General features: G+C 45.5%; 2 protein-coding genes across 2 annotated transcripts in view; both read right to left on the bottom strand.

The window, feature by feature from the left end:
• Positions 1-3,166: 3,166 nt before the first annotated feature.
• On the bottom strand, positions 3,167-12,150 carry LOC121544612 (XK-related protein 5). The gene is made up of 9 exons (XM_041854592.2): positions 11,949-12,150; positions 10,232-10,427; positions 9,982-10,148; positions 6,967-7,100; positions 6,097-6,175; positions 5,530-5,699; positions 5,249-5,360; positions 4,439-4,884; positions 3,167-4,119 (listed from the first exon to the last, which is right to left on the bottom strand). Exons 1-9 carry the CDS (start codon positions 12,064-12,066, stop codon positions 3,418-3,420), a joined length of 2,124 nt encoding a protein of 707 aa, XP_041710526.2. The 5' UTR covers positions 12,067-12,150; the 3' UTR covers positions 3,167-3,417.
• Positions 12,151-15,448: 3,298 nt separating this feature from the next.
• The window catches only part of LOC121544279 (protein eva-1 homolog A), a 21,606-nt gene continuing 10,554 nt past the window's right edge, over positions 15,449-26,500 (bottom strand). The window contains exons 2-4 of the mRNA XM_041854187.2: positions 17,274-17,609; positions 16,401-16,748; positions 15,449-16,293 (exon numbers count right to left, since the gene is read on the bottom strand). Coding sequence (XP_041710121.1) covers positions 16,181-16,293; positions 16,401-16,748; positions 17,274-17,382 — 570 coding nt within the window. The 5' untranslated portion in view covers positions 17,383-17,609 and the 3' untranslated portion in view covers positions 15,449-16,180. The remainder of the gene's footprint in view (positions 16,294-16,400; positions 16,749-17,273; positions 17,610-26,500) is intronic.

Here is a 26,500-nt window from a genome sequence, read left to right as displayed (position 1 = left end):
TCCTGATTGTTGCAGGTTGCATTAGAAGATTTGCTAAATTGTTTAATGTCTAGTAAATAGACACAATAGGCATATTATGTAACTAATTTATTACAACAACAACGATGATTGTAGGGGGGTATATTCATGTGAGATAAAATGTGCACAATTTCAAACAGAAATTCTACCTAGGCCTACATGACAGACTGTTCTTGTCTGCTACACTGTCCTGAACAGACCCCTTGACGCAGGTGAAGGAGAAATGTAGGCCTATAGAATTTGCATTTGCTAACGCACATTAGTCTATGACACGTTTAAAGGATCATCAGCACAAAAGACTGCATTTCAAGAACATCTCGTGACTGCAAAACAAGCGAAGTCATCATATAAAGAACCCGAGGACATGATGACACGTGCATTTATCAAAAGCCATCGGCTATTGTAACTAATGAAGCATGATCAGTCTTCTTTCTGTTCTGTACTCAGCGGACAAACATCTGATTAGATCATCATGAAGAAACAGAATAAAGGTGTGACTGACTGGGCTTGAACCGGGGTAATCTTCATAGCAGAAGACTATGTTAGCCTGCTGAGCTAAAGCCTAGGCATTTACTTTGGGAGGTAAAATCAAGATGGTCACTTTCATTTCTTTACTGATTAGATTAGAGCAATAGACACAAAGCATTATTCCATAGTGGTAACCATAGTGTTTATTCAGGTGTACTAATACAGTTATTAACCACCCCTAGTATTATTAGAATAAATGATGGCCAATCAGATGCATCACATTTGCCTGATGTAACAATAATAATAAAAATAACAACATTTTGTTAATGCATATTGTCAAGTACAGATATAAAACCTAGTCAAAACACAATTAATCACACTACCGTACACATTCCATACAGTAAATGTGGCCAAAATAAAAATTCGAAGAATACAAAGCAAGAAACTGAAAATGGAAGCCCTCCTTTCCATTCATTGTGATGAACATTACATACAGGTAAGGCAATGAGACCCACAGCCATCGCAGCTGATGCTGTCGTTTCTACAAGGCAAGCGCTGATCATCAATTGATCATTTTGATTATCAAGCCAAGGCTTTGAGATAGCATTCTAAAGCGTGTTATTGCACTAAGATACATTTTAAAGTCAATACTGATATTAGTAGGTTATATTAGCTAGCATATTAACTTTGCATAGACATACATTCTAAAAGCTAGTTAATGCAATGTGTGTGTGAGTGATTTTCTTTTTTCACGTATCATTAGTTACAGTACACTGTGTCAGGCTGTATAAAAATAAGGACAAACATGCAATGGTACTGTTTCCTCAGCTCTATCTAGCTCACACATTCCCTTTATAGCAACAGAGGTAAAACAATAGTTCAGAACTAATCTGGTCCCCAGCCGGCTCCATCTCTTGAGCCTGGAGGACGAGGTTAGTTATGAACTCACTATAACCCCAATCAAACAAAATAAAGAACTGTAAAAAAAATAATAATCTGATAACACTGACCTCCAAACATCCATAGCAGCACGTGACCTATACCCCCTAGATAGGCCTGTCACTTCTTCTCTCCCTAGCCCCTTCTATGAACTAAGCCCCTAGGGACTAAGGGAAGGGGCTAGGGAAAGAAATGGGACCAGGCTGTAGGGTTAGAGGATCTGGAAGCTCATCAATATTACTAGCAGCTTGTTTCAGGCACTTCCACACTGAAAGATACAGTCTGCTCTGGTGCCACTTCAATAGATCAGATTAGTTGGATCTTCTTCCGGTCTCACAGGAACAGGTCATTGCTCCCTACAAATGGTTCATAAAAGATCTTTACCATATAAAGTTAATTCAACACTTGGGAACAGTATTTATACTGACCGAAATGAATTGAACACCTGAACACAATTGAAAATCTCATATATACTGTATATTGTAATGCTAGTACCTTTCAGATTGAATTGTCTGCTTGACATGTCGGGACTAGCTGTAAACTAATTGTAAATAAGAGTATTAATATTTGTTAATAAAAAGCATTAACGTATATTACCTTAATTTGCTAGGGTACCTTTAGATTAAATATCACATTTGGATAAAATAATAAATATTTTATATACAGTAGCCTATAATAGTAAAGTAAACCTTAACATGTGATCAGAGCCTCTCTTGACTAACCAATAGCTCCCCTTCAGTTATCCAATCATATCACAATACCTCATATTTGCGCAGAAGTGCAAACTGTCTCAGATTATATCAGATATATACAAGAAAAAAAATTAAAATATATAAACTCTTTCCTCTGTCAAACCTTAATAATCACAATTTAATTTAAGATATTATGAATCATAACGCTTTATGACGGTCCCAATTCAATCAATCACATATCAGGGTAAACCACACTGAGGGTTCACTCAAAATGCTGACACTATCAGAGGTGTAAACCGTGTTAAAACCAACACACCCTTACAAGCTATTATTCTCACAGACATTATCATTGAATGTGGACATGAAACTTCACGTCAGCAAAATCCATACATTTTGAGTAAAGCCACAATGCTGATCTGTGATTGATTGAATCAGGGCCAAGGAGAAAAACACTGTTCCTTCACTAAAAGACTACTTCCAGACTACTTCTCTTATAATAATAATAATAATAATATGTAATGTGTCTGCGTGTGACAGTTACGTGTGGATTCACAACCTCACACTAGCTGATAATACTGGATACTCAAGACAAGCTATAGTTATTTAGTGTGAAACACATCTGGCTAGCCTGGGGGCCAGGCTGGTTCTGAATTAGTCAACAAGCCCTTGGCTAGTAATGAAGCAGTTGTCTGGCATGATAACAATGTTGTAATAGCACTGTTGAATGCAGAACCAGCCTGACACCCAGGCTAATGTCATATATCTTCTAAAATACTCTCTATATATTGTGTTCTATATAATCTCTACATCTGGGTTAAATACAATATGATAAACTGGGTGGTTCAAGCACTGAATGCTGATTGGCTGACAGCCGTGGTATATCAGACCGTATACCATGGGTATGACAAAACATTTATTTTTACTGCTCTAATTATGTTGTTAACCAGTTTATAATAGCAATAAGGCACCTCTGGAGTTTGTGGTATATGGCCAATACACCACAGCTAAGGGTTGTATCCAGGCACTCCGCGTTGCGTCGTGTCGTGCATAAGAACAGCCCTTAGCCGTGGTATATTGGCCATATACCACACCCCCTTGGGCCTTAATACTTTCAAATACTTTATGCACGCTTGATTTAGCTTGGAATGGAACAGTGGTACAATGGAACTAATGAAATAGTCCCAAAAGTGTAAACTCCGCCACCCAGCTGCACACCGGTCGAGCTAAATCAAACACACGTCAACATGTATTTGAGAGTATTTGACGAGGTCTGATCATCTCGCTCCACCCATTGGCCCCTCTAGATCAATTTCTCTCTATGGTCTACAAACTGGACCAGTTGTTTTCTAGCATGGGTGGTGATGGCGGTGGTGGCGGTAGTAGAGGGGCCAGGGCCTGGTTCCTCTGGCCCAGCACGAGGCTCCTGTCTGGGGGTGGAGGTGAAGAGGGGCTCCCTGATGCGGTAGGGGCTCCGGTAGCTGGAGATGGGTGACAGCTCAGAGCCCCAGCCCAGGTAGCTGCCGCTGGACGGGGAGACCACGTCAGCGCTGAAATACAAGGTGGTGCCGGACTCCGCGGGGTTAAAGTTCCGCTGGGGGCTTCCCATGCCCATCAGCAGGGACGGTGACCTTTTCTCTGGAGACGAACCACGTCTGACATCCAGAGACCCCGCAGAAGGTGACCCTTGGGTGTTGGAGGTGACCACGTTGCTGTCGATGTGTCGGTAGTCTGGGTGCCTGGGGGACGAGGGTGTAGGGGAGCCATAGGCAGCACTCTGGAAGTCTTCGTCATCTCGATCGTTGGAGGGAGGGGGGCTGGAGTCGTCCTGCGGGGTGGCAGGCTCAGAGTGGTGGCAGGCTCTGACCTCCTCAACTAGGACCTCCACCAGCGGCAGCTTGACCTCCTGGATGGGAGAGGGAGAGGACAGCCCCTGTCTCACCTCATGTCTCACCGCCTGTCTCACCTCACTGATGATGTCTCTTGCTGGGGCTGCCTTTATCACCTGAGGGGAAGGAAGACAGAAGTTATTGTGAAAGGTTCCACATCAAGGAAAAAGCTAACTTGTCCCAGGAGACAAACATAGAGGATAATATCCAACAATAGTAGAGAACTGCAAATCAATCCTCAACTTGATGCCTGCTCCCAGAAGTGCTCGGTTTTAAGACAGACAACATTCAACCACATAGAACTTTCAGGGTAAAGATTTATTTGGAAAATATAGGAGTTCTGATCCTCCAAACATGGCACAGCAGCTTGCCAACAACAACAACAACATGTGAAGTGTACACTTCAGGGAGAAGAGGAAGGAATGCTCATCTCACCTCCTCCACCTGTTTGACCTGTGGAAGGTTGGGAGAAGGTTGTGGAACGTTCGGCGAAGGTTGTGGAATGTTCGGAGAAGGTTGTGGAACGTTGAGAGAATGTTGCGGAATGTCCGGGGACCTTGGCAGCGCCATTTCCCGCAGTCCCAGCAGCCCAGCCAATCCCCCTTCGCCATAGGCATGGCTTATTCTAGCCACATCCCCAGTCTTCAGGGCTAGGCGAATAAGCAGCCAGTGGTGGTGCTTCCAGCCCTGCCATTGGCTAGGGAGGTCCAACAAAGTACCGCCCCCCACAAGTTGACCGTGGCGATGGCTCTTCTCATCCAATGAGAGAGAAGAGCCCCGGTCGGCACAAGCTCCGCCCATTCCATGGTGACGTATGCTCTGGAAGATCTCAAAGGACTTGGGGTGGAGGAACCGGTAATACAGGACTATAGCTATTACACCTAGAGGGACACAGAGACAGGTGAGTGTGTGTGTGTGTGTGTGTGTGTGTGTGTGGTGTGTTCTTCTATCCTTGTGGGGACCTAAAATCCCCCAAAGTCCCCACAAGGATAGTAAAACAAGGTAAATTCTCCTTCGTGGGGGCATTTCTCACATCCCCATGAGGACAAAGGCTATTTTAAGCTTAGGGGCTAGGGTTTCAATTAGGGTTATGGTAAGAGTAAAGGGGTTAGTGGTTAGGGTTAGGTTTAGGGTTAGGGAAAATAGGATTTTGAATGGAAATTAATTTTAGGTCCCCACGAGGATAGAAACAAACGTGTGTGTGTGTGTGTGTGTGTGTGTGTGTGTGTGTGTGTGCTGTCTCACCAATGAGGAAACTACAGAACACAGCGGTTGGGATACCCATGCTATCCCATGATGCAGCACTGAAGAAGTCGGAACCTGCCAGCAGAAGAAGAGCGTTCTCGATAAACATGGCCTGCAGGAGAGAGCAGAGAGTTACACACACGCACACACACACACACACACACAGAGAAGAGATACATTTACACACACACACACACACACACACACACACACACACACACACAAGACAGAGAGAAGAGAGACATTTACACACGCACACACACAGACAGAGAGAGACCCACCAGGTAGAATCCGGCCATGCGGCATCGGGAGGCTCCGTCCTTGACGTTGAGGAAGAGGAAGATGTGAACAGCTCCCAGCACCAGGTTGAACAGGCGCCAGCGCAGCGGCGTTTTGATGATGTCACTCTGCTGAGACACCAACCAGAACGTAGCACCCAACCAGTGAAGACCTGAGATACATGGGTGCAGGACAAACATCACTGAATGGACACATCTACAAACGCACATTAAAAGAGATGCTCACACACATATACTGCACACACACACACTCTTGCGCAGCTAACCTTGTGGGGACATACAATTCCCGAACCTTAATCCAAAAACCTAACCTTAACCCTAACCCTAGCTCTTAACCCTAACCCTATCGCCTAACCCTAAACCTAATTCTAACCTTAACCCTAAACCCCCTAGAAATAGCATTTGACCTTGTAGGGACTAACAAAACATTTCTTGGTTTACTATTCTTGTTGGGACTTCTGGTCCCCACAAGTATAGTTAAACACGTCCACACACACACACACACACACACACACACACACACACACACACACACACACACACACTCACCAATAACTCCAAGGACCCACTGACGGAACAGGCGTGTGAAGAGTGTGAGGGTGGCGAGACGTGCTCCCAACATGCTGACCTAAACACAATACAATAAGTATGTTACTATCACACACCCAACCCAGCCCACACACCCAACCCAGCCCACACACCCAGGCCAGCCCACACACCCAGGCCAGCCCACACACCCAGCCCACACACCCAACCCAGCCCACACACCCAGCCCAGCCCAGCCCACACACCCAACCCAGCCCAGCCCACACACCCAGCCCACACACCCAACCCAGCCCACACACCCAACCCAGCCCACACACCCAGCCCAGCCCAGCCCACACACCCAGCCCACACACCCAGCCCACACACCCAACCCAGCCCACACACCCAACCCACCCACCCAACCCAGCCCACACACCCAACCCAGCCCACACACCCAACCCAGCCCACACCCAACCCAGCCCACACACCCAGCCCAGCCCACACACCCAGCCCAGCCCACACACCCAGGCCAGCCCACACACCCAGGCCCAGCCCACACACCCAGCCCAGCCCAGCCCACACACCCAACCCAGCCCAGCCCACACACCCACACACCCAGCCCAGCCCACACACCCAACCCAGCCCAGCCCACACACCCAGCCCAGCCCACACACCCAGCCCAGCCCACACACCCAGCCCAGCCCACACACCCAACCCAGCCCACACACCCAGCCCAGCCCAGCCCAGCCCACACACCCAACCCAGCCCAGCCCACACACCCAACCCAGCCCACACACCCAACCCAGCCCACACACCCAGCCCAGCCCACACACCCAACCCAGCCCACACACCCAGCCCAGCCCACACACCCAGCCCGCCCCCCTACCCTCTTACCCTCCAGAGCAGTCTACAGGCGAATGCAGCAGGGGACATGGGGAGATGTCCAGGTCTGATGAGGGAACAGGCTCTGGCATACAGCACTAAGGCCCAGGCCAGGGACAGCAGACACACCACAAAACACACTGACACTGGAGGGAGGGAGGGAGGGGAGAGAGAGAGAGAGAGAGAGAGAGAGAGAGAGAGAGAGAGAGAGAACATGAATAATCTATAAGGAGATTGTATCAAACACACACAGGATGGTCTTCAGAGATAGATGGGATGGGTTGATGGTAGCTGAAGGATGGGATTAAAAACAAACAAAAGATAACTATTGTAAAAATACATTGTGTTCGTAAAATGTATATAGTATGTATAAGCTGGAAGTAGAAGCCTAAGTGTTGTTGTCCATTGGTTTACTCCAATTAGGGGAGGGATGGTAGGGTTAGGGGAAGAAAAAAAATATATATATACAGTGCCTTCGGAAAGTATTCAGACCCGTTGAATTTTTCCACATTTTGTTACGTTACAGCCTTATTCTAAAATTGATTACATAGTTTTTCCCCCTCATCAATCTACACAAAATACCCCATAATGACAAAACAAAAACAGGTTTTTAGAAATTTCTGCTAATTTATTAAAAATAAACATTTACAAAATTATTCAGACCCTTTACTCAGGACTTTGTTGAAGCACCTTTGACAGCGATTACAGCATTGAGTCTTCTTCGGTATGATGCTACAAGCTTGGCACACCTGTATTTAGGGAGCTTCTCCCATTCTTCTCTGCAGATCCTCTCAAGCTCTGTCAGGTTGGATGGGGAGCGTTGCTGCAAAGCTATTTTTAGGTCTCTTCAGAGATGTTCGATCGAGTTCAAGTCCGGGCTCTGGCTGGACCACTCAAGGACATTCAGAGACTTGTCCCGAAGCCACTCCTGCGTTGTCTTGGCTGTGTGCTTAGGGTCGCTGTCCTGTTGGAAGGTGAACCTTCGCCCCAGTCTGAGGTCTGGAGCAGGTTTTCATCAAGGATCTCTCTGTACTTTCTTCCATTCATCTTTGCCTCGATCCTGACTAGTCTCCCAGTCCCTGCAGCTGAAAAACATCCCCACAGCATGACGCTGCCACCATGCTTCACCGTAGGGATGGTGCCAGGTTTCCTCCAGATGTGACGCTTGGTATTCAGGCCAAAGAGTTCAAACTTGGTTTAATCAGACCAGAGATTCTTCTTTCTCATGGTCTGAGAGCCTTTAGGTGCCTTTTGGCAAACTCCAAGCAGGCTGTCATGTGCCTTTTACTGAGGAGTGGCTTCCATCTGGCCACTCTACCATAAAGGCCTGATTGGTGGAGTGCTGTAGAGATTTGTTGTCCTTCTGGAATGTTCTCCCATCTCCACAGAGGAACTCTAGAGCTCTGTCAGAGTGACCATCGGGTTCTTGGTCACCTCCCTGACCAAGGCCCTTCTCCCCCGATTGCTCAGTTTGGCCGGGCGGCCAGCTCTAGGAAGAGTCTTGGTGGTCTAAACTTCTTCCATTTAAGAAAGATGGAGGCCACTGTGTTCTTGGGGACCTTCAATGCTGCAGACATGTTTTTGTACACTTCCCCAGACCTGTGCCTCGACACAATCCTGTCTCTGAGCTCTATGGACAATTCCTTCGACCTCATGGCTGGGTATTTGCTCTGACATGCACTGTCAACTGTGGGACCTTATATAGACAGGTGTGTGCCTTTCCAAATCATGTCCAATCAATTGAATTTACCACAGGTGGACTCCAATCAAGTTGTAGAAACATCTCAAGGATGATCAATGGAAACAGGATGCACCTGAGCTCAATTTCGCATCTCATAGCAAATTTCGTGTGTTAGGCAGAGTTGCAAAGAAAAAGTCCAGTGTCTGTGTTCTTTTGCCCATCTTAATCTTTTGTTTTTATTGGCCAGTCTGAGATATGGCTTTTTCTTTGCAACTCTGCCTAGAAGGTCAGCATCCTGGAGTCACCTCTTCACTGTTGACGTTGAGACTGGTTTTTTTCCGGGGACTATTTCATTAAGCTGCCAGTTGAGGACCTGTGAGGCGTCTGTTTCTCAAACTGCAGCGGGGCCTCCCACTCCTCTTTCTATTCTGGTTAGAGCCAGTTTGCGCTGTTCTGTGAAGGGAGTAGTACACAGCGTTGTACGAAATCGTCAGTTTCTTGGCAATTTCTCGCATGGAATAGCCTTCATTTCTCAGAACAAGAATAGACTGATGAGTTTCAGAAGAAAGTTTGTTTCTGGACATTTTGATCCTGTAATCGAACCCACAATTGCTGATGCTCCAGATACTCAACTAGTCTCAAGAAGGCCATATTTAATCAGTTTTCAGCTGTGCTAACATAATTGCAAAAGGGTTTTCTAATGATCAATTAGCCTTTTAAAATGATAAACTTGGATGAGCAAACACAACGTGCCATTGGAACACAGGACTGATGGTTGCTGATAATGGGCCTCTGTACGCCTATGTAGATATTCCATTAAAAATCAGCAGTTTCCAGCTACAATAGCCATTTACAACATTAACAATGTCTACACTGTATTTCTGATCAATTTGATGTTATTTTAATGGACAAAAAAATTGCTTTTCTTTCGAAAACAAGGACATTTCTAAGTGACCCCAAACTTTTGAACGGTAGTGTATATTTACAAAAAAATATATGGGGGATTAGAAATGATGCAGACAATTACATTGATGGAAGCTACAATCTATCTGCAGTATTAAAGCTGATCTACCCCCTAATAAAAAATTAAAATATACACACACAGACACACGTGTAGTACCGAAAGGTTGCTGGATCGAATCCCCGAGCTGACAAGGTAAAAATCTGTCGTTCTGCCCCTGGGCAAGGCAGTTAACCCACTGTTCCCCGGGCGCCGATGACATGGATGTCGATTAAGGCAGCCCCCGCACCTCTCTGATTCAGAGGGGTTGGGTTAAAATGCGGAAGACACATTTCAGTTGAATGCATTCAGTTGTACAACTGACTAGGTATCCCCCCTTTCCTACCTGGTGAAGACAGTCCTACATCGGTACAGATGAGGACGTACGTCTGCAGGACGGTCTGTGGCAGAGTGACCACCAGCGCCTCCAGCAGGCGGAGAGCTGAAACGTCAGCCTGCTGCATTATCTCGCTACACTGATCCTCTCTAGCGGACGTCATAGTCTCCCATAACCTGGAACACAACACAGAGTCAGAGAGTGTTCTTGTTTCATCGCTGACCTCTGACCCCAAAGAGGTACTACAGTGGTACGTTACCTTCTAAAGATGCCCAGGTGTAGGATGTGAGTCCATTTGAGGTCTTTGCTGCGTATACGTCCATCCGCCTGGTACCACAGCCAACTGAGCAACTGGGGACCCCACCCAGGGAGGAGGAACAAGGCCGTAAGCCCCGCCCAGTGGGCGTAACAGTAGTTATGCCCCACCCACAGGTAGTACACAAAACAGTAGATCACTGTGGACGCATACACACTCACACGCACACGCACACACAAACACACACACGTAGATCATTAGAGATGATACAGGACATTACACACAGGCTGTATTTTGTAGTGTAATGGCAGCTGGTGTTTACATAAAAATAATGTGACAATAATGGGCACTGTTTGGTACTTAGGTCAACATTTAAAAAACTGGACACACCTGGTACCAAACTGGACACACCTGGCACCAAACTGGACACACATGGTACCAAACTGGTAACACCGGGTACCAAACTGGACACACCTGGCACCAAACTGGTCACACATGGTACCAAACTGGACACACATAGTACCAAACTGGACACACATGGTATCAAACTGGACACACATGGTACCAAACTGGACACACCTGGTACCAAACTGGACACACCTGGCACCAAACTGGACACACATGGTACCAAACTGGACACACATGGTACCAAACTGGACACACATGGTACCAAACTGGACACACCTGGTACCAAACTGGACACACCTGGTACCAAACTGGACACACCTGGTACCAAACTGGACACACCTGGTACCAAACTGGACACACCTGGTACCAAACTGGACACACATGGCACCAAACTGGACACACATGGTACCAAACTGGACACACATGGTACCAAACTGGACACACATGGTACCAAACTGGACACACATGGTACCAAACTGGACACACATGGTACCAAACTGGACACACATGGTACCAAATTGTCCATATGACCCAAGACACAGAGGAGAATGCTAATTCAAACGTAATCAATATGTAATTTTCTAATGAATGTGTAATATATTTTCCCAAACGGCAAATGTGATAAGCAGTAGAACAATGAAGACAGTTTCAACATCTGTGTGTGTGTGCATGTGACCTCTATCACGACTATAGGCTGAGGACCGGGTAGGCCCTGGGTGATGCTGCTGCTGTCTCCTAGCTCTAATAGGCTACAAAATGCACGCGCCTCCTGCCTCTAGAGCCACTTACTGAACGATGCGGTGCTCTCTCCCTCCATATCTGCCTCTCCTTTCCTCTCCACTCCCCCGCCCTCCCTCGTTCTCTCTCCCTGTCCCAGTAATATGAACCATCTGCCGGACCAGACCTGCGGGTAGGAGAGAGAGTAGGGTCCGCCCATTCCCCTGTCCATTTATGGCACATAGAAAAAGGCGCTCGAATATTACAGAAATGCGCCACTTTTCTATTAGCATAACTTCAGCTACAGCAGATATGTTGTTCGCGGCGGCTGCTGCATGTTTTCGTAACACCTTGGTAAATATAGATCGACACTAGTGATGCACGGACCTATACAGATCGTAATGTATCTGCAAATGCAAATTAAAAAATGAATTACTTTAGGAAATATGAATGAAACCATGCAACCTTCCCTGGTTTAACACTGTATTGCTGTGATTGTAGCCTAGGTGTGGTGAGAGAATGCAGGCCTATCTCCATCACTGGAGGGGTGTGTGTGTGTTTCGGTCGTTGTCGTTAACGGCAGTGCTAAACTCACGCGCAGTCCGCTCAGCCACAATGAGAAATGCAGTAAACGCGAAAACGCAAACATGGCAGCAGGCCACGCACGAGGCTCCCCGACTGGCCATGGCCCGGGACGTGGTGTATTGTCTCATCACGGAGATGTAGAATCTTGATCTGCAATGTTGTGATGAGTCCCACGCAGCAGCATAGACTCGTCCGTTCCAAGGAAGGGTACCCGGTGCTCTGCTCCGTTCTCCCTTGAAGATTGCTTCTGACGTCATGGCCGCGCATTAAAGCCACAGTCTGTGGTTTTTTTCAGTCATTTTTAACTAATTAATCAAATTGGTACAACATTACTTTTATTAGATAGTTAATACAGTATAAGTCTCCTGTATTAGAATAACATATTATTCTCCCGATGGTTACCAAATAACTAAGAATATTACCAAAGATTTGTGCTATCACTCTATTGTTTAAGAGACTTAAGAGACAAAAAAATGATGTAGGCTGTAACTTCAAGGTTTTTATGTCCCTCCTTGACCACTATAGATAGAAATTGCTATTCATGGATCAAATTGTTAAATTATCTTTGCAGAATGCAGATGAAGTAGAGGAAGGAGATGAGGACAGGAAGGAGATGAGAAGAGGAAGGAGATGAGGAGAGAAAGGAGATGAGGAAAGGAAGGAGATGAGGAGAGGAAGGAGATGAGAAGAGGAAGGAGATGAGGAGAGAAAGGAGATGAGGAAAGGATGGCAATGAGAAGATGTAGGAGATGAGGAGAGGAAGGAGATGAGGAGAGGAAGGAGATGAGGAGAGGAAGGAGATGAGGAGAGGTAGGAGATGAGGAGAGGAAGGAGATGAGGAGAGGAAGGAGATGAGGAAAGGAATGAGATGAGGAAAGGAATGAGATGAGGAGAGGTAGGAGATGAGGAGAGGAAGGAGATGAGGAGAGGAAGGAGATGAGGAGAGGAAGGAGATGAGGAGAGGAAGGAGATGAGGAAACGAATGAGATGAGGAAAGGAATGAGATGAGGAGAGGAAGGAGATTAGGAGAGGAAGGAGATGAGGAGAGGAAGGAGATGAGGAGAGGAAGGAGATGAGGAAAGGAATGAGATGAGGAAAGGAATGAGATGAGAAAGGAAGGAGATGAGGAGAGGAAGCACCCTTCATGCCTACTGCCTTGTTTTGGAGGGATTGAAAAAGTGTAGTACATTACAGTCAACAGCAGATGGCAGTATAAGCTCATAGACAGACCTGCCAGAACAGACCAGAACAGGACAGACCTGACAAGAACAGAACAGGACAGACCAGAACAGGACAGAACAGGACAGACCTGACAAGAACAGAACAGGACAGACCAGAACAAAACAAAACAGGACAGACCTGACTAGAACAGACCAGAACAGGACAGACCAGAACAAAACAGGACAGGACAGACCAGAACAGGACAGACCCCTGACAAGAACAGAACAGGACAGACCAGAACAAAACAGGACAGACCTGACCAGAACAGGACAGACCTGACAAGAACAGAACAGGACAGACCAGAACAAAACAGGACAGACCTGACCAGAACAGGACAGACCTGACCAGAACAGACCAGAACAGACCAGAACAGGACAGACCAGAACAGGGCAGACCAGACTAGAACAGACCAGAACAGACCAGAACAGGACAGACCTGACCAGAACAGAACAGACCAGAACAGGACAGACCAGAACAGGGCAGACCAGAACAAAACAGGACAGACCTGACCAGAACAGGACAGACCTGACAAGAACAGGACAGACCAGAACAGGACAGAACAAAACAGGACAGGACAGACCAGAACAGGACAGGACAGACCTGACAAGAACAGAACAGGACAGACCAGAACAGAACAGGACAGACCTGACCAGAACAGGACAGACCTGACAAGAACAGAACAGGACAGACCAGAACAAAACAGGACAGACCTGACCAGAACAGGACAGACCTGACAAGAACAGAACAGGACAGACCTGACCAGAACAGGACAGACCTGACAAGAACAGGACAGACCAGAACAGGACAGACCAGAACAGGGCAGACCAGACTAGAACAGACCAGAACAGACCAGAACAGGGCAGACCAGACCTGACCAGAACAAGACAGCACAGACCAGAACAAGACAGGACAGGGCAGACCAGAACAGAACATTTGTTTCTAGAGGGTTTTGTTATTCAATCAAGGGCAGAGTGTTGGTCTCAGTCATCCACTCCCTGTTCGAGTGCTTAAATAGTATCCTTCAATTCAATTGTATTTCCTTATTTTCTCCCTTCCTTGAGGAAATCACTGATCTGTATAATGATTGTATAAGTGAGAGCAAGGTGGCAAAGCCTCTATCCTACTGCGTTCACCTACCCTCTATTCTACTGCGCTCACCTATCCTCTACCCTACTGCGTTCACCTATCCTCTATCCTACTGCGTTCACCTATCCTCTATCCTACTGTGTTCACCTATCCTCTATCCTACTGCGTTCACCTATCCTCTATCCTACTGCGTTCACCTATCCTCTATCCTACTGCGTTCACCTATCCTCTATCCTACTGCGTTCACCTATCCTCTATCCTACTGTGTTCACCTATCCTCTATACTACTGCGTTCACCTATCCTCTATCCTACTGCGTTCACCTATCCTCTATCCTACTGCGTTCACCTATCCTCTATCCTACTGTGTTCACCTATCCTCTATCCTACTGTGTTCACCTATCCTCTATCCTACTGCGTTCACCTATCCTCTATCCTACTGCGTTCACCTATCCTCTATCCTACTGTGTTCACCTATCCTCTATCCTACTGCGCTCACCTATCCTCCATCCTACTGCGTTCACCTATCCTCTATCCTACTGCGTTCACCTATCCTCCATCCTACTGCGCTCACCTATCCTCCATCCTACTGCATTCACCTATCCACCTGTCTCAGATATGTGGTTACTTCAAGGAAGCGAGGCATACATACTGTACATACAGAACCTCTTGCAGAGAAACAAGTGTTCACTTTACAGACAGTTTTTCCAATACAGGAGACAAGCTAGGGGAAACACCCAGAAAGGATGCAGAGATAATACTACTACTGTGTTGCACCGTTTACCCTGTGATGCCCCGTTGAAAACATCACAATGTAGTGTTGCACCACCACACGTCACTCCAAAAGCAACACGTATCGTAGAGACTCTAGTTACCGCCTCAGTGTTAGCAGAGCTGAAGGGACCAGATAGGCATTAGCAATGGCTGACCCTCTCCGTGGGTGTCTCAGGTGGAGTTGGGATATGCAAAAAACACATTTCCAATTCACACAAGCACACATGTACATGTGTGGAATAGGACAAATATAAGCGCCTAACACATTTGTATTATTGCAATATGGTGGTGGCTCCATCCAGCCTTCTAAAGGGCTATATATAAATACAAAACATTTCCCCAACAACAACGCTTAAAAGCATCCCTGAGACAAACTAACAAAGTGTTGCTATTTTATAAAAAATGAATTTATTTACAAAATACAACAGTGGATCAATTAAATATACATTAAGATTGAGTGAAGGCAAACTTGACATTTTAGTTCACAGGTTTTCTCTGTGGTCCTTGTCCTGGTAGTGAACAGTGCTGTGTATGACCGTGCCAGTCAGGTACAACGTAGTGTGTAATGTTCATCCAGGAAATCAGAGTATTCCACAGAGGTGAATTGTGGGCCTTTGTCAACGGTGATGGGGATGGTATCAGGAACAGCACAGTGTGCTCACAGGTTGGTGACAACATCCACCTCAGTATTAGGAGGGGGCTGACCCCAGAGGAATCATCCTGGGCCACAATCAGGCTGCATTCTCATTCCACACTTCTCTCCTCTAGTGTGAAGTGTGCACTTGCTCCCGCCCCATCACAGATCTAAAAGCCGTGGGTTGGCATAACTGTAGTGGACCTGAGTCGGGTCATGGGGGCTCTTGGTAATTTCCTCTTGGTCTAATGGTCAAGATGTTGGTTTCTCCTGCGGGGGACCCGGGTTCATATCTCGCCGTGACATAAGTCTGGTGTTATGTCTGACACACCCATGGTTCTGTGGCCCAGTGTCATTGTCCCCTCCCCTCATCCTTTCCCTGGCTAACAGTCCTGTCCACAGCTGGGCTTCACCAGCCTGTCAATGCTACCTTGTCTAAAAGTGCATCATATCACTATCCTTTATTTTTCTGTTTGTCTGTCTATCCATCTCTCTCTGTCTCTCGTTTCCCCTCTGGTCTCTGTCCTTGTCAGTAGTATCTGTTGAGGCTGCGTGTGACAGTGTTGATGTCAGGATGTCCGTTCATCCAGATCTCTCGTATGATCCTCTCTCTCTCCTCAACCCTCTGAGCTCGCTCCAACTCTACAGACCAAAACACAACCAAACCAACAATATTAACGAAATAATGCACTGTACACTTAACCATAAAAAAACAACAAAGTACAACGTAGTGTGTGTGTGTGTGTTACCTTCTGCGGATGTGAACACGCTGGTGTGCAGCAGCGTTCTCTCAAAGCGTCTCCGTCGTCGAGCCGATAGGTCAGAAGTCCCGTCGTCCCAGTCCACTGATTCGCTGTCTTCGCTCGTCTCTGTGGTTATGCCAGGATTGCTTGTGTTAGGGTTGCCAGGTTGGTTATGGTGGTGACAGTGATGGTCCCCATGGTGATGCCTGTTGCTATGCTGATGGTGATGTCGTCGTCGGTTATTGTAGTGACAGTCGGTGCGGCAGTGTATCTGGACCACGAGGGCACAGAGGGTGAGGAGGAGACCCAGACACACACCACTAACAAACACCAGAGCTGCTCGTTCAGGCTGGGCTGAGATGAGAGATAGAGAGGAAGAGAGAGATGAGAGAGAGGGAGGAGAGAGAGAGAGAGGAGGAGGGAGAGAGAGAGAGGAGAGAGAGAGAGAGAGAGAGAGAGAGAGAGAGAGGGAGAGAGAGAGAGGAGAGAGAGAGAGGAGGGAGAGAGAGAGGAGGAGGGAGAGAGAGAGGAGAAGGGAGAGAAAGAGAGGAGGAGGGAGAGAGGGAGAGAGAGAGGAGGGAGAGAGAGGAGAAGGGAGAGAAAGAGAGGAGGAGGGAGAGAGGGAGAGAGAGGAGGAGGGAGAGAGAGGAGAAAGAGAGATAGAGATGAGAAAGAGAGAGAGAGAGAGAGAGAGAGAGAGAGAGAGAGAGAGAGAGAGAGAGAGAGAGACAGACAAAGAGATTGAGAGCAGAAAATAAAAAGAGTAATGTTTATTTATTTATCTGACAGAGACCTGAACTGACAGAGACCTGAACAGTACATGTTTATATTCAAAACAACAGCTCAACAATAAGACCTGTTGTTTCAGTCAACGTTTACCTGCTATGAAGGTGTAGGCCGCCAGGGCATTGCTAAACAAAGCCATCTCCTGGGAGACCACCTTCACCTCCATATTTGGGCTGGGGCTTCCTGTGGGCGGGGCATTCATGATGATGTCACTAACTGTCTCTCTCTGGCCTGAGAGAGGTCTAGGCTGGTATTGTCTGTGTATAAGTCAAACTCAGCTGACTGTGATCTTTAATTCTGTATGGTTCTATGGAAAAAAACTTCTGGCTACCCCCTTCCATAAAGTCTGAACTGGGTTCTCTCTTCTGTCTTCTATGAAATATGCACTGGTCCCCTCAGCTGAGAACAGGACAGCAGTCTTCTCTGTCACTGTAAGGTTCAAACAGAAAGGGAGGGAGGGAGGGACAGAGGGAGAGAGAGGGAGAGAGTACGAGAGAGAGAAGTGAGTGACAAAGTCAGATAATTCTAGATTAACTCATAATTATTGCATGATGTACGAGAAAGTCTAAGAAATGCTTGCATCCTGGTGTCTCCTCGTTAGCCACATGTTCAATCAAAGTGTGACATAAACATTGAGCGAGCGATGAACCCTGTCTCCTACGCTGATGCCTCTGGATGATTATGGGGTTGCTGACGACGCTAGAGAAAATTACAGAGCGCTCGTAGGAAAACTCGTAGAATACCCCCCAATCATTGGTTTCCATTTTTCCCCTTGTAAACATGCCAACACAGTCACATGTAGGATCTTAATTTGATCACACTGTTGCAGGATAACTTTCCTGCAATACAGGGTATTTTACATTTGTGGTGTATTGAGGTTTGTAATTTCCACTTTTAAATTTCAGACTTGATTTTCCCTTACAATATTTGTATCAACCCCTACAAAAATGTCATTTAATTATAATCAACATAATAATTCAAATGTCCTGATGCTGCAGGATTATTTTCCTGCTGTATCAAACTGGCTTAAATTAAGATCCTACATCTGTATGTAGTCAATAAAGCTACAAAAAAAGGCCCTGTAATATTGGAAGCTAAGTCCTACCACCAAACTCTCTCTAAGTCACACAGTGATTTACCCCAGAAATACCACTCAGCTTTTACCCAAACCCAGTGGCTTTCCCCTGATCAGAAAGAGATGACACAAAGAGAGCATTTAGTGAAGGGGGAAAATATGTCAGAGAAAAACATCATAAAGGACAGATTGTAAACACTCTGTAAACATAGCGAGGCAGCGCTGCTTTTTATGGTTTGGCAAGCCTGGTTCCTTGGGTCAGGGTTTTCCAAGGAGAGGGAGAGAGAGGAGAGAGAGGAGAGAGAAGAGGGAGAAGAGGGAGAGAGAGGAGAGAGAAGAGGGAGAGAGGAGCGAAAGAGAAGGAGAGAGAAGCGGGAGAGAGAAGAGGGAGAGAGAGGAGAGAGGAGAGGGAGAGAGGAGAGAAAGAGAGAGGTGAGAGAGGGAGAGAGAGGGAGAAAGTGGGGGTATCAGGTCCATGAGTCATTGTCTGATCAGAATAACAGACCTGCAACCCTGAACACTCACCCTCTCTTCCGTTCCCCCTCTGTCCTTCCAACCACTTTCTCCTCCTCCCCCTCTCCTCCTCTCCCTCTCCTCCTCTCCCCCTTTCCTTTCCCTCTCCTCCTCTCCCCGTTCTCTTCCCTCCTACACACATAGGACTCATATTCCAGACAGAAAATACAGCAGCATTGGTAGTCTCCTCACCTTCTCACACACACACACACACACACACACACACACACACACACACACACACACACACACACACACACACACACACACACACACACACACACACACACAAACACAAACACACCAGAAGTAAGGGGGAGGGGGGGATAATCAAGAGAGAAAGCGCTGTGTAGGAGCCAAATAGGTTGTATTGTACATTTTTGTATGTTTCCAATTCATGATGAATTTCTGTTATAAGTGTGTTTGCAACTAATCCCATGTCAAGTGTGTGTACCCCCTCTGCAGGCGTACATGCCCCAAGGTCTACTGGGAGTTACTGGAATGGCAGCACAGTAGTTTGACCATAGCAGACCATGTTTACCATGCTGTTTGTTTCTTTAGTTTGAATGATCAGAATTCGTTTTGGTAGAATTTTCTTCACATTTTTGTATCCAGAATAACGACAAATAAATTGATTATTATTTTTCAACTTAAGAAAGAATACCAAAAACAATACAAAAAAAACATTAAATAAAAAAATTATAATAAAAAAAAAGTAACAAATAATGAAAGAGCAGCAGTAAAATAACAATATCGAGGCTATATACAGGGGGGTACCGGTACCGAGTCAATGTGCGGGGGCACCGGTTAGTCGAGGTAATTGGGGTAATATGTACATGTAGGTAGAGTTAAAGTGACTAGATAATAAACAGAGAGCAGCAGCAGCGTAAAAGAGGGGGGGGGGGGCAATGGAAATAGTCTGGGTAGCCATTTTATTAGATGTTCAGGAGTCTAATGGCTTGGGGGTAGAAGCTGTTTAGAAGCCTCTTGGACCTAGACTTGGCGCTCCGGTACCGCTTGCCGTGCGGTAGCAGAGAGAACATTCTATGACACTGCCTGGTATAGAGGTCCTGGATGGCAGGATGCCATGTACTGGGTGATGTACTGGGCCATACGCACTACCCTCTGTAGTGCCTTGCGGTCGGAGGCCGAGCAGTTGCCATACCAGGTGGTGATGCAACCAGTCAGGATGCTCTCGATGGTGCAGCTGTAGAACCGTTTGAGGATCTGAGGACCCATGCCAAATCAAATTCTGGGCATTGGATTTGTTTGCGTCAAGACTAACATTTCACCACTCCATTGTGGCTAAGAATGGAATTAGAATGGGACAAATAGATTGGACAATTTAGACTGGGAAAGCTGACTCGCAAAATGAACATTGTTACTGATCTGATGACTGACAATAAGAATATTGAAGTTGTAAAAAAAAAACATGAATGGGATTCAAAGATTTTATTGACTCCTATCATCACATGATACCTGAGGATGAAATAAAAATAATACGTTGAATTGGTACGAACCCAAATGGTAGCATATTAAGGCATTTCCTGTTACTGTGTCCCAATGAATCTCAGGTGCAGCCCCAGCGCCAGAGAAATCTGATGAATGCACTGAAAGATGATGTTAAACCTACTGACAGTGTGTCCCAAACCTCCAGCCGCAGGTATAACAGGAGTTCACGCTCAGGTGTATCCTCCACATCCTCAGCCTGCATCCGAGCAGAGGCTGAAAGACCAGCATTAATAACAAAGGCTGCTGCTCTGAAGTTCAAACACCGTCTAGAGGATAAGGAGGAGGAATTAAACTACGAAAGATGGAACTGAGGAAAAGAAGGGAGACTCTTGAGCTGCAAACTGAAATAGCAGCTGCCTCAGCAGGGGAAGAAAGAACTCAACAACAATAGCATGAATGAGTACTTTGATGAAATGGCAGAGAGATACAGGATCTCAGACCTTGAATTTCACACAGGGCAGATAGGCACTTCTGCCAGACATGCACCAAGTGTGCATCCCAAAGAGGGACCCCAATTCATTGAGCACATTCAATCAGCCCAGGCTCACAGTGTTTCAACTCAATCAGAACAGTCAGGACACAGTGTGATTCAGACAGCAGCTCATAGAGAGCACACTGCTGCACCACAATACTCTAACCCAGGTCTGCAGGCCTATACAGGACAAGGCCCCTCTGTGCTGACCGACTCACATAGAGGGCCACGGGGAAAACAGGCAAGACCTTCAGGACATTTCACAGGAAAACATAGAAAACCCTCTCATTACCATTCTCCAAAGACAGAATGAAGTTACTGCTATGTTAGTCAAACAGCAGCATATTTCTGCCACCCAGAGAGACTACTGATTTTTGATGGTGACATTTTACAGTACAGGCCCTTCATTCAGTCATTTGAACGTGGTATATAGAGAATAGAGCCCAAACTAGCCAGGACAAACTGTACTTCCTCGAACCGTACACCAGAGGGCAGGCTCGAGAGCTAGTTAGGAGCTGCCAACATATGGCTCCAGATAGCGGCTATCAGAAAGCCAAGGGCTTATCAAAGGAGAACTACGGTAATTAATACATAGATTGCCAGTGCATACATGGAGAAGGCTTTTAGCTGGCCTAGCCACAAGGCGTTACAGGCCAATGGGTTATACCTCAGAGGTTGTTGTAATGCAATGGAAGACATGGACGAGAAGGATCTGGCCTCCAGCTTAAAGAACATCATCCTGAAACGACCCTACAAACTCAGGGAGAGGTGGAGGTCGGTTGCTTGTGAGTTAGAGGAGCAGCGCCGTGGCAGGCAGTCGTGCTAGACTCCTTGAGCTCATCCTGTTCATTGAAAAACAAGTGAGAATAGCCACACATCCAGTGTTCGGTGATATTCAAGATCCTACACGATCCAGAAGCAAGACTCAAAGGCCACAGTCAAGTCTCATTCACAGATCCACAGAGAGCAGCTTTGCTACCAGCGTGTCATCAGCACAGCAACCCCCCCAAACCCAACACATCACATATCTGTTCTGTAACGGCGGTCACAAATTGGAGCTGTGTCCACTACTTAGGAAAAGGAGCCACAGGGAGAAGATTGGTTTCCAAAAGGAAAACTGAATTTGTTTTTGGCTGCATGTCAAGTGGGCACATAGGCGTCTCAAATGCAGTGTATGTAACCCAACTCACCCAAGTGTGCTTCATATTGATCAGAGAGACAGAGGAACAGCAGAGCAGTCATCAGAAGCAGCAGTGAGCAGTGCACTGTTTTCTCTGAACACGTGGGCATACTGGGGCCGGGGACCAAGAATGTGTACTTGCTATTGTATCAGTAAAGGTCAAACACAGTAAAGGCAACAAGGTTATCCAGACGTACGCCTTCCTAGACCCAGGAAGCACAGCCACATACTGCACAGAGTGACTGATGACATACATAGCTTAGCAGCACATGTGAGGAGAGGGCATAAAGCTCTTCCATTTGTGGTGGCGATTCCATATGAAAAGCCACTGGCCCAGGAGAGAGCCGTCCATAACACGTCGACAAGAATCCGTTTTCCAAACGTTACTCTTTTCAGGTGAAGTTACCATTTATTGGGCATATAAAATCTAAATAGTATGTATGTATGTGTGTGGACGTGTTATGGACGGCTCTCTCTTGTGCCAGTGGCTTTTCATAGGGAATCGCCACTACAAAAGTAAGAACTTAACTCTCCTTGGAAATTTGACTAATGGATCATTGCATGCAGCATGTCAGATTATTGGAATCACTCGTGCTATGCCTGTGACAATGAACAAGGATTGTGGCAAGCATTTCCTGGAGAAACAAGAAGAATCCAGGAACTAAATCTCCCGCACCATTGCTCATCAAAGGACATTGGTACGTGCGCTCCACTCTTGTGCTGCGCGATGTAAGTTGAACATTGTTTTGTAAATTGTAGCGTTGTGGAATAGGAATTGGAGTCAAGTGTTTCATAGGGAAATGCTATCCAATATGTTGATGCTTCATTTATGAACATTAGAACAGAGTATTGGGCTCTGTATTATCTTCGCATTGGTGAAATGGAAAAGAGTGACGTCATGTCATTGAATAAACATTCTGGTGAATGGGCTGCGTGAGATGAAGATGGATTATAAAGGAAGAAGTGGAGTAAAACGTTCTTTCCCAGAACTGCTCTGATAAAATGTTTACTTAAGATATTCGCAGAACATTTAAAGAAATTGACAAATATATGGAAATAATTAAAAAAGACTCAAAAATGGTGGATCGAGTGAAACAGGGGCTGTCTGACTTTGTACAGCAGGGTCATATTGGGGCCGGCGTGGAGTTGCTGATTGGCCATCGACCCTGCTGATGACGACACCGCTGGGACCCGATTTGGTGTGGATCTCTGGTGGTCCCTTAAGAGAAGACGGTGACAACCCAGGAGAGATTGGCTGCCCTGCTGTTACTGCCCACCCCATCTACAACAGACGCACACTGGGTGCTACAGGATGCTGCCTTGGACGACTACAGATCTTACCTTGTTATAGGCTGAGCTGGGGCTAAGTGCTAGCAACCTCTGGCTCTGAAGATCATCCCTCCAAGAAGACACATAATACACACGTACATTTCTTGGCTCCTTTTTTGCATTTGTATAATAGTTTCTTGCCTAAGGCAGAGAACAATTAGGGCCCGGTGTGCAGGAGACGGTGACCAGGAAGGGTGAGCACAGGTGACCAGGAAGGGTGAGCACAGGTGACCAGGAAGGGTGAGCACAGGTGACCAGGAAGGGTGAGCACAGGTGACCAGGAAGGGTGAGCACAGGTGACCAGGAAAGGTGAGCACAGGTGAGAGTGGGCATGCAGTTCCTACCATATCAAAGATACAGCTTATAGAATGCATCTCTCTGCACCTTTTTATATGAGAGTATGTTTATTGGAGCTCTTTATATTTTAGATGAGCAATAAATGGGAACTTCACCCGAAAAGAGTAACGTTTGGAAAGCTGATTCTTGTGGACGTGTTATGGATGGCTCTCTCCTGTGCCAGTGGCTTTTCATATGGAATCGCCTCTACGCACTGTCTACATTTGTGACAGAACATACTAAAAAGATTCTCCAGTACTTTTGTCTACTTTTTAGCCAGTAGTTATGAAAGTAGCGCTTACGAGCCAAAAGTGGTCCAAGAAAATGACGTACTACGTCACATATGTGCAGATATGTGCACCATGTCATTGCTCTCTCTCTCTGCTGTGTGTGCATTTTGCTAGCTGTCACTCAAATTCCGAGGGACTAAAGCTGATTGGCTGGAACTCGAATTTCAAGGGGGCTGGCCCAAGAGGGGAAAATGTAGGGAAAATGGCGCAGCACAACTTCCAGAAAACAGTCGCTTTCAAACTAGAGATTTTGTGCCTATTTGAAGTAAGCCAGTAATTCTGCTGATAGATTATGCACGCATGAACTACACATTGACACATCCAGCCCGAAGTGGGAGGTTTAAAGAAAACTTGGTAGTCGCCAAAGTTCCAGAGCATGTCTTCAATCTGTTCCAGAGCATGTCTTTAATCTATCTTCCATGGAGATGATTCTGACAGTACAACAAATGAGGAACAGGGTAGGTTACTGTAGGTTACTGCGTGTAGACAGGCTAAATATCAGAATTGGGCTGCCTGTGTAAATGCAGCCACAGTATCACAGCTGGTTGAGATGGTATGTGTGTGTGTTCCTTCCCAAGGGCTGACCTTCTCACCCTCATTAGAAAAACAAAACACAACCTCAGCCTGAACACCACCCTTTAAAAATCTCTCTCTCCTTCTCTTTCCATATCTCTTCCTTTCTCCATCTCTCTCTCCATCCCTCAGTCATGCTTAATTTGGGTCTGGGTGTCAGAGGCCATCCCATCCCTCTGCATGGCCTGTCTGTGTGTGTGTGTGTGTGTGTGTGTGTGTGTGTGTGTGTGTGTGTGTGTGTGTGTGTGTGTGTGTGTGTGTGTGTGTGTGTGTGTGTGTGTGACCTCAGATCTCAGACTTAATGATCAGGTGTCAGTGAAACAATCCAGGAATGCAGCTTTGTGATGGACGGAGAGAGAAAGGAGAGAAGGAGAGAACAACAGAGCTGAAAACTGACAGTTCAGATGAAGGTTAAATAAAATCTACTAATATCTATGCATGGTTTGTCAGATTTCCTTATCAAACAAACTGAGCTGATATGATAGGTGAGTTTTATAAGAGTCAGACTCGACTCGCACACACCTTGTTAAAGCTTGTTTCAGCTCGTTAGACTTCGTTACAGTTCAATAGAACACTCAACTAAACTGATTACAGTCTGATACAGTTAGAATGACTCGACTAAATACTCAACTAAACTGATTACAGTCTGATACAGTTAGAATGACTCAACTAAATACTCAACTAAACTGATTACAGTCTGATACAGTTAGAATGACTCAACTAAACTGATTACAGTCTGATACAGTTAGAATGACTCGACTAAATACTCAACTAAACTGATTACAGTCTGATACAGTTAGAATGACTCAACTAAATACTCAACTAAACTGATTACAGTCTGATACAGTTAGAATGACTCAACTAAATACTCAACTAAACTGATTACAGTCTGATACAGTTAGAATGACTCGACTAAATAATCAACTAAACTGATTACAGTCTGATACAGTCAGAATGACTCGACTAAACACTCAACTAAACTGATTACAGTCTGATACAGTTACAATGACTCAACTAAACGGATTACAGTATGATACAGTTAGAATGACTCAACTAAACTGATTACAGTCTGATAAAGTTACAATGACTAAACTAAACGGATTACAGTCTGATACAGTTAGAATGACTCAACTAAACGGATTACAGTCTGATACAGTTACAATGACTCAACTAAACTGATTACAGTCTGATACAGTTAGAATGACTCAACTAAACTGATTACAGTCTGATACAGTTACAATGACTCAACTAAACTGATTACAGTCTGATACAGTTACAATGACTCAACTAAACTGATTACAGTCTGATACAGTAAGAATGACTCAACTAAACTGATTACAGTCTGATACAGTTAGTATGACTCAACTAAACTGATTACAGTCTGATACAGTTAGAATGACTCAACTAAATACTCAATTAAACTGATTACAGTCTGATACAGTTAGATTGACTCAACTAAATACTCAACTAAACGGATTACAGTCTGATACAGTTAGAATGACTCAACTAAACTGATTACAGTCTAATACAGTTAGAATGACTCAACTAAACGGATTACAGTCTGATACAGTTAGAATGACTCAACTAAACTGATTACAGTCTGATACAGTTACAATGACTCAACTAAATACTCAACTAAACGGATTACAGTCTGATACAGTTACAATGACTCAACTAAACTGATTACAGTCTAATACAGTTAGAATGACTCAACTAAACGGATTACAGTCTGATACAGTTAGAATGACTCGACTAAATACACAACTAAACTGATTACAGTCTGATACAGTTAGAATGACTCGACTAAATACTCAACTAAACTGATTACAGTCTGACACAGTTAGAATGACTCAACTAAACTGATTACAGTCTGATACAGTTAGAATGACTCAACTAAACTGATTACAGTCTGATACAGTTAGAATGACTCAACTAAAATGATTACAGTCTGATACAGTTAGAATGACTCAACTAAACTGATTACAGTCTGATACAGTTAGAATGACTCAACTAAACTGATTACAGTCTGCTACAGTTAGA

This window comes from Coregonus clupeaformis, chromosome 29 (genome assembly GCF_020615455.1).
Source record: "Coregonus clupeaformis isolate EN_2021a chromosome 29, ASM2061545v1, whole genome shotgun sequence".
Lineage (NCBI taxonomy): Eukaryota > Metazoa > Chordata > Actinopteri > Salmoniformes > Salmonidae > Coregonus > Coregonus clupeaformis.
Note: the sequence above shows the minus strand (reverse complement) of the source record. Positions and strands in the feature narration are given on the sequence as shown.

Bases quoted from the DNA above. Each gene is read 5' to 3' on its own strand.
- LOC121544612 (XM_041854592.2), bottom strand. From the start codon at position 12,066: ATGAGACAATACACCACGTCCCGGGCCATGGCCAGTCGGGGAGCCTCG. The intron at 6,176-6,966 runs GTAAGAGGGTAG...TATTGTGTTTAG, and splicing joins CCTGTAGACTGCTCTGGAGG to GTCAGCATGTTGGGAGCACG. The intron at 5,361-5,529 runs GTGGGTCTCTCT...TCTCTCCTGCAG, and splicing joins GCATGGCCGGATTCTACCTG to GCCATGTTTATCGAGAACGC.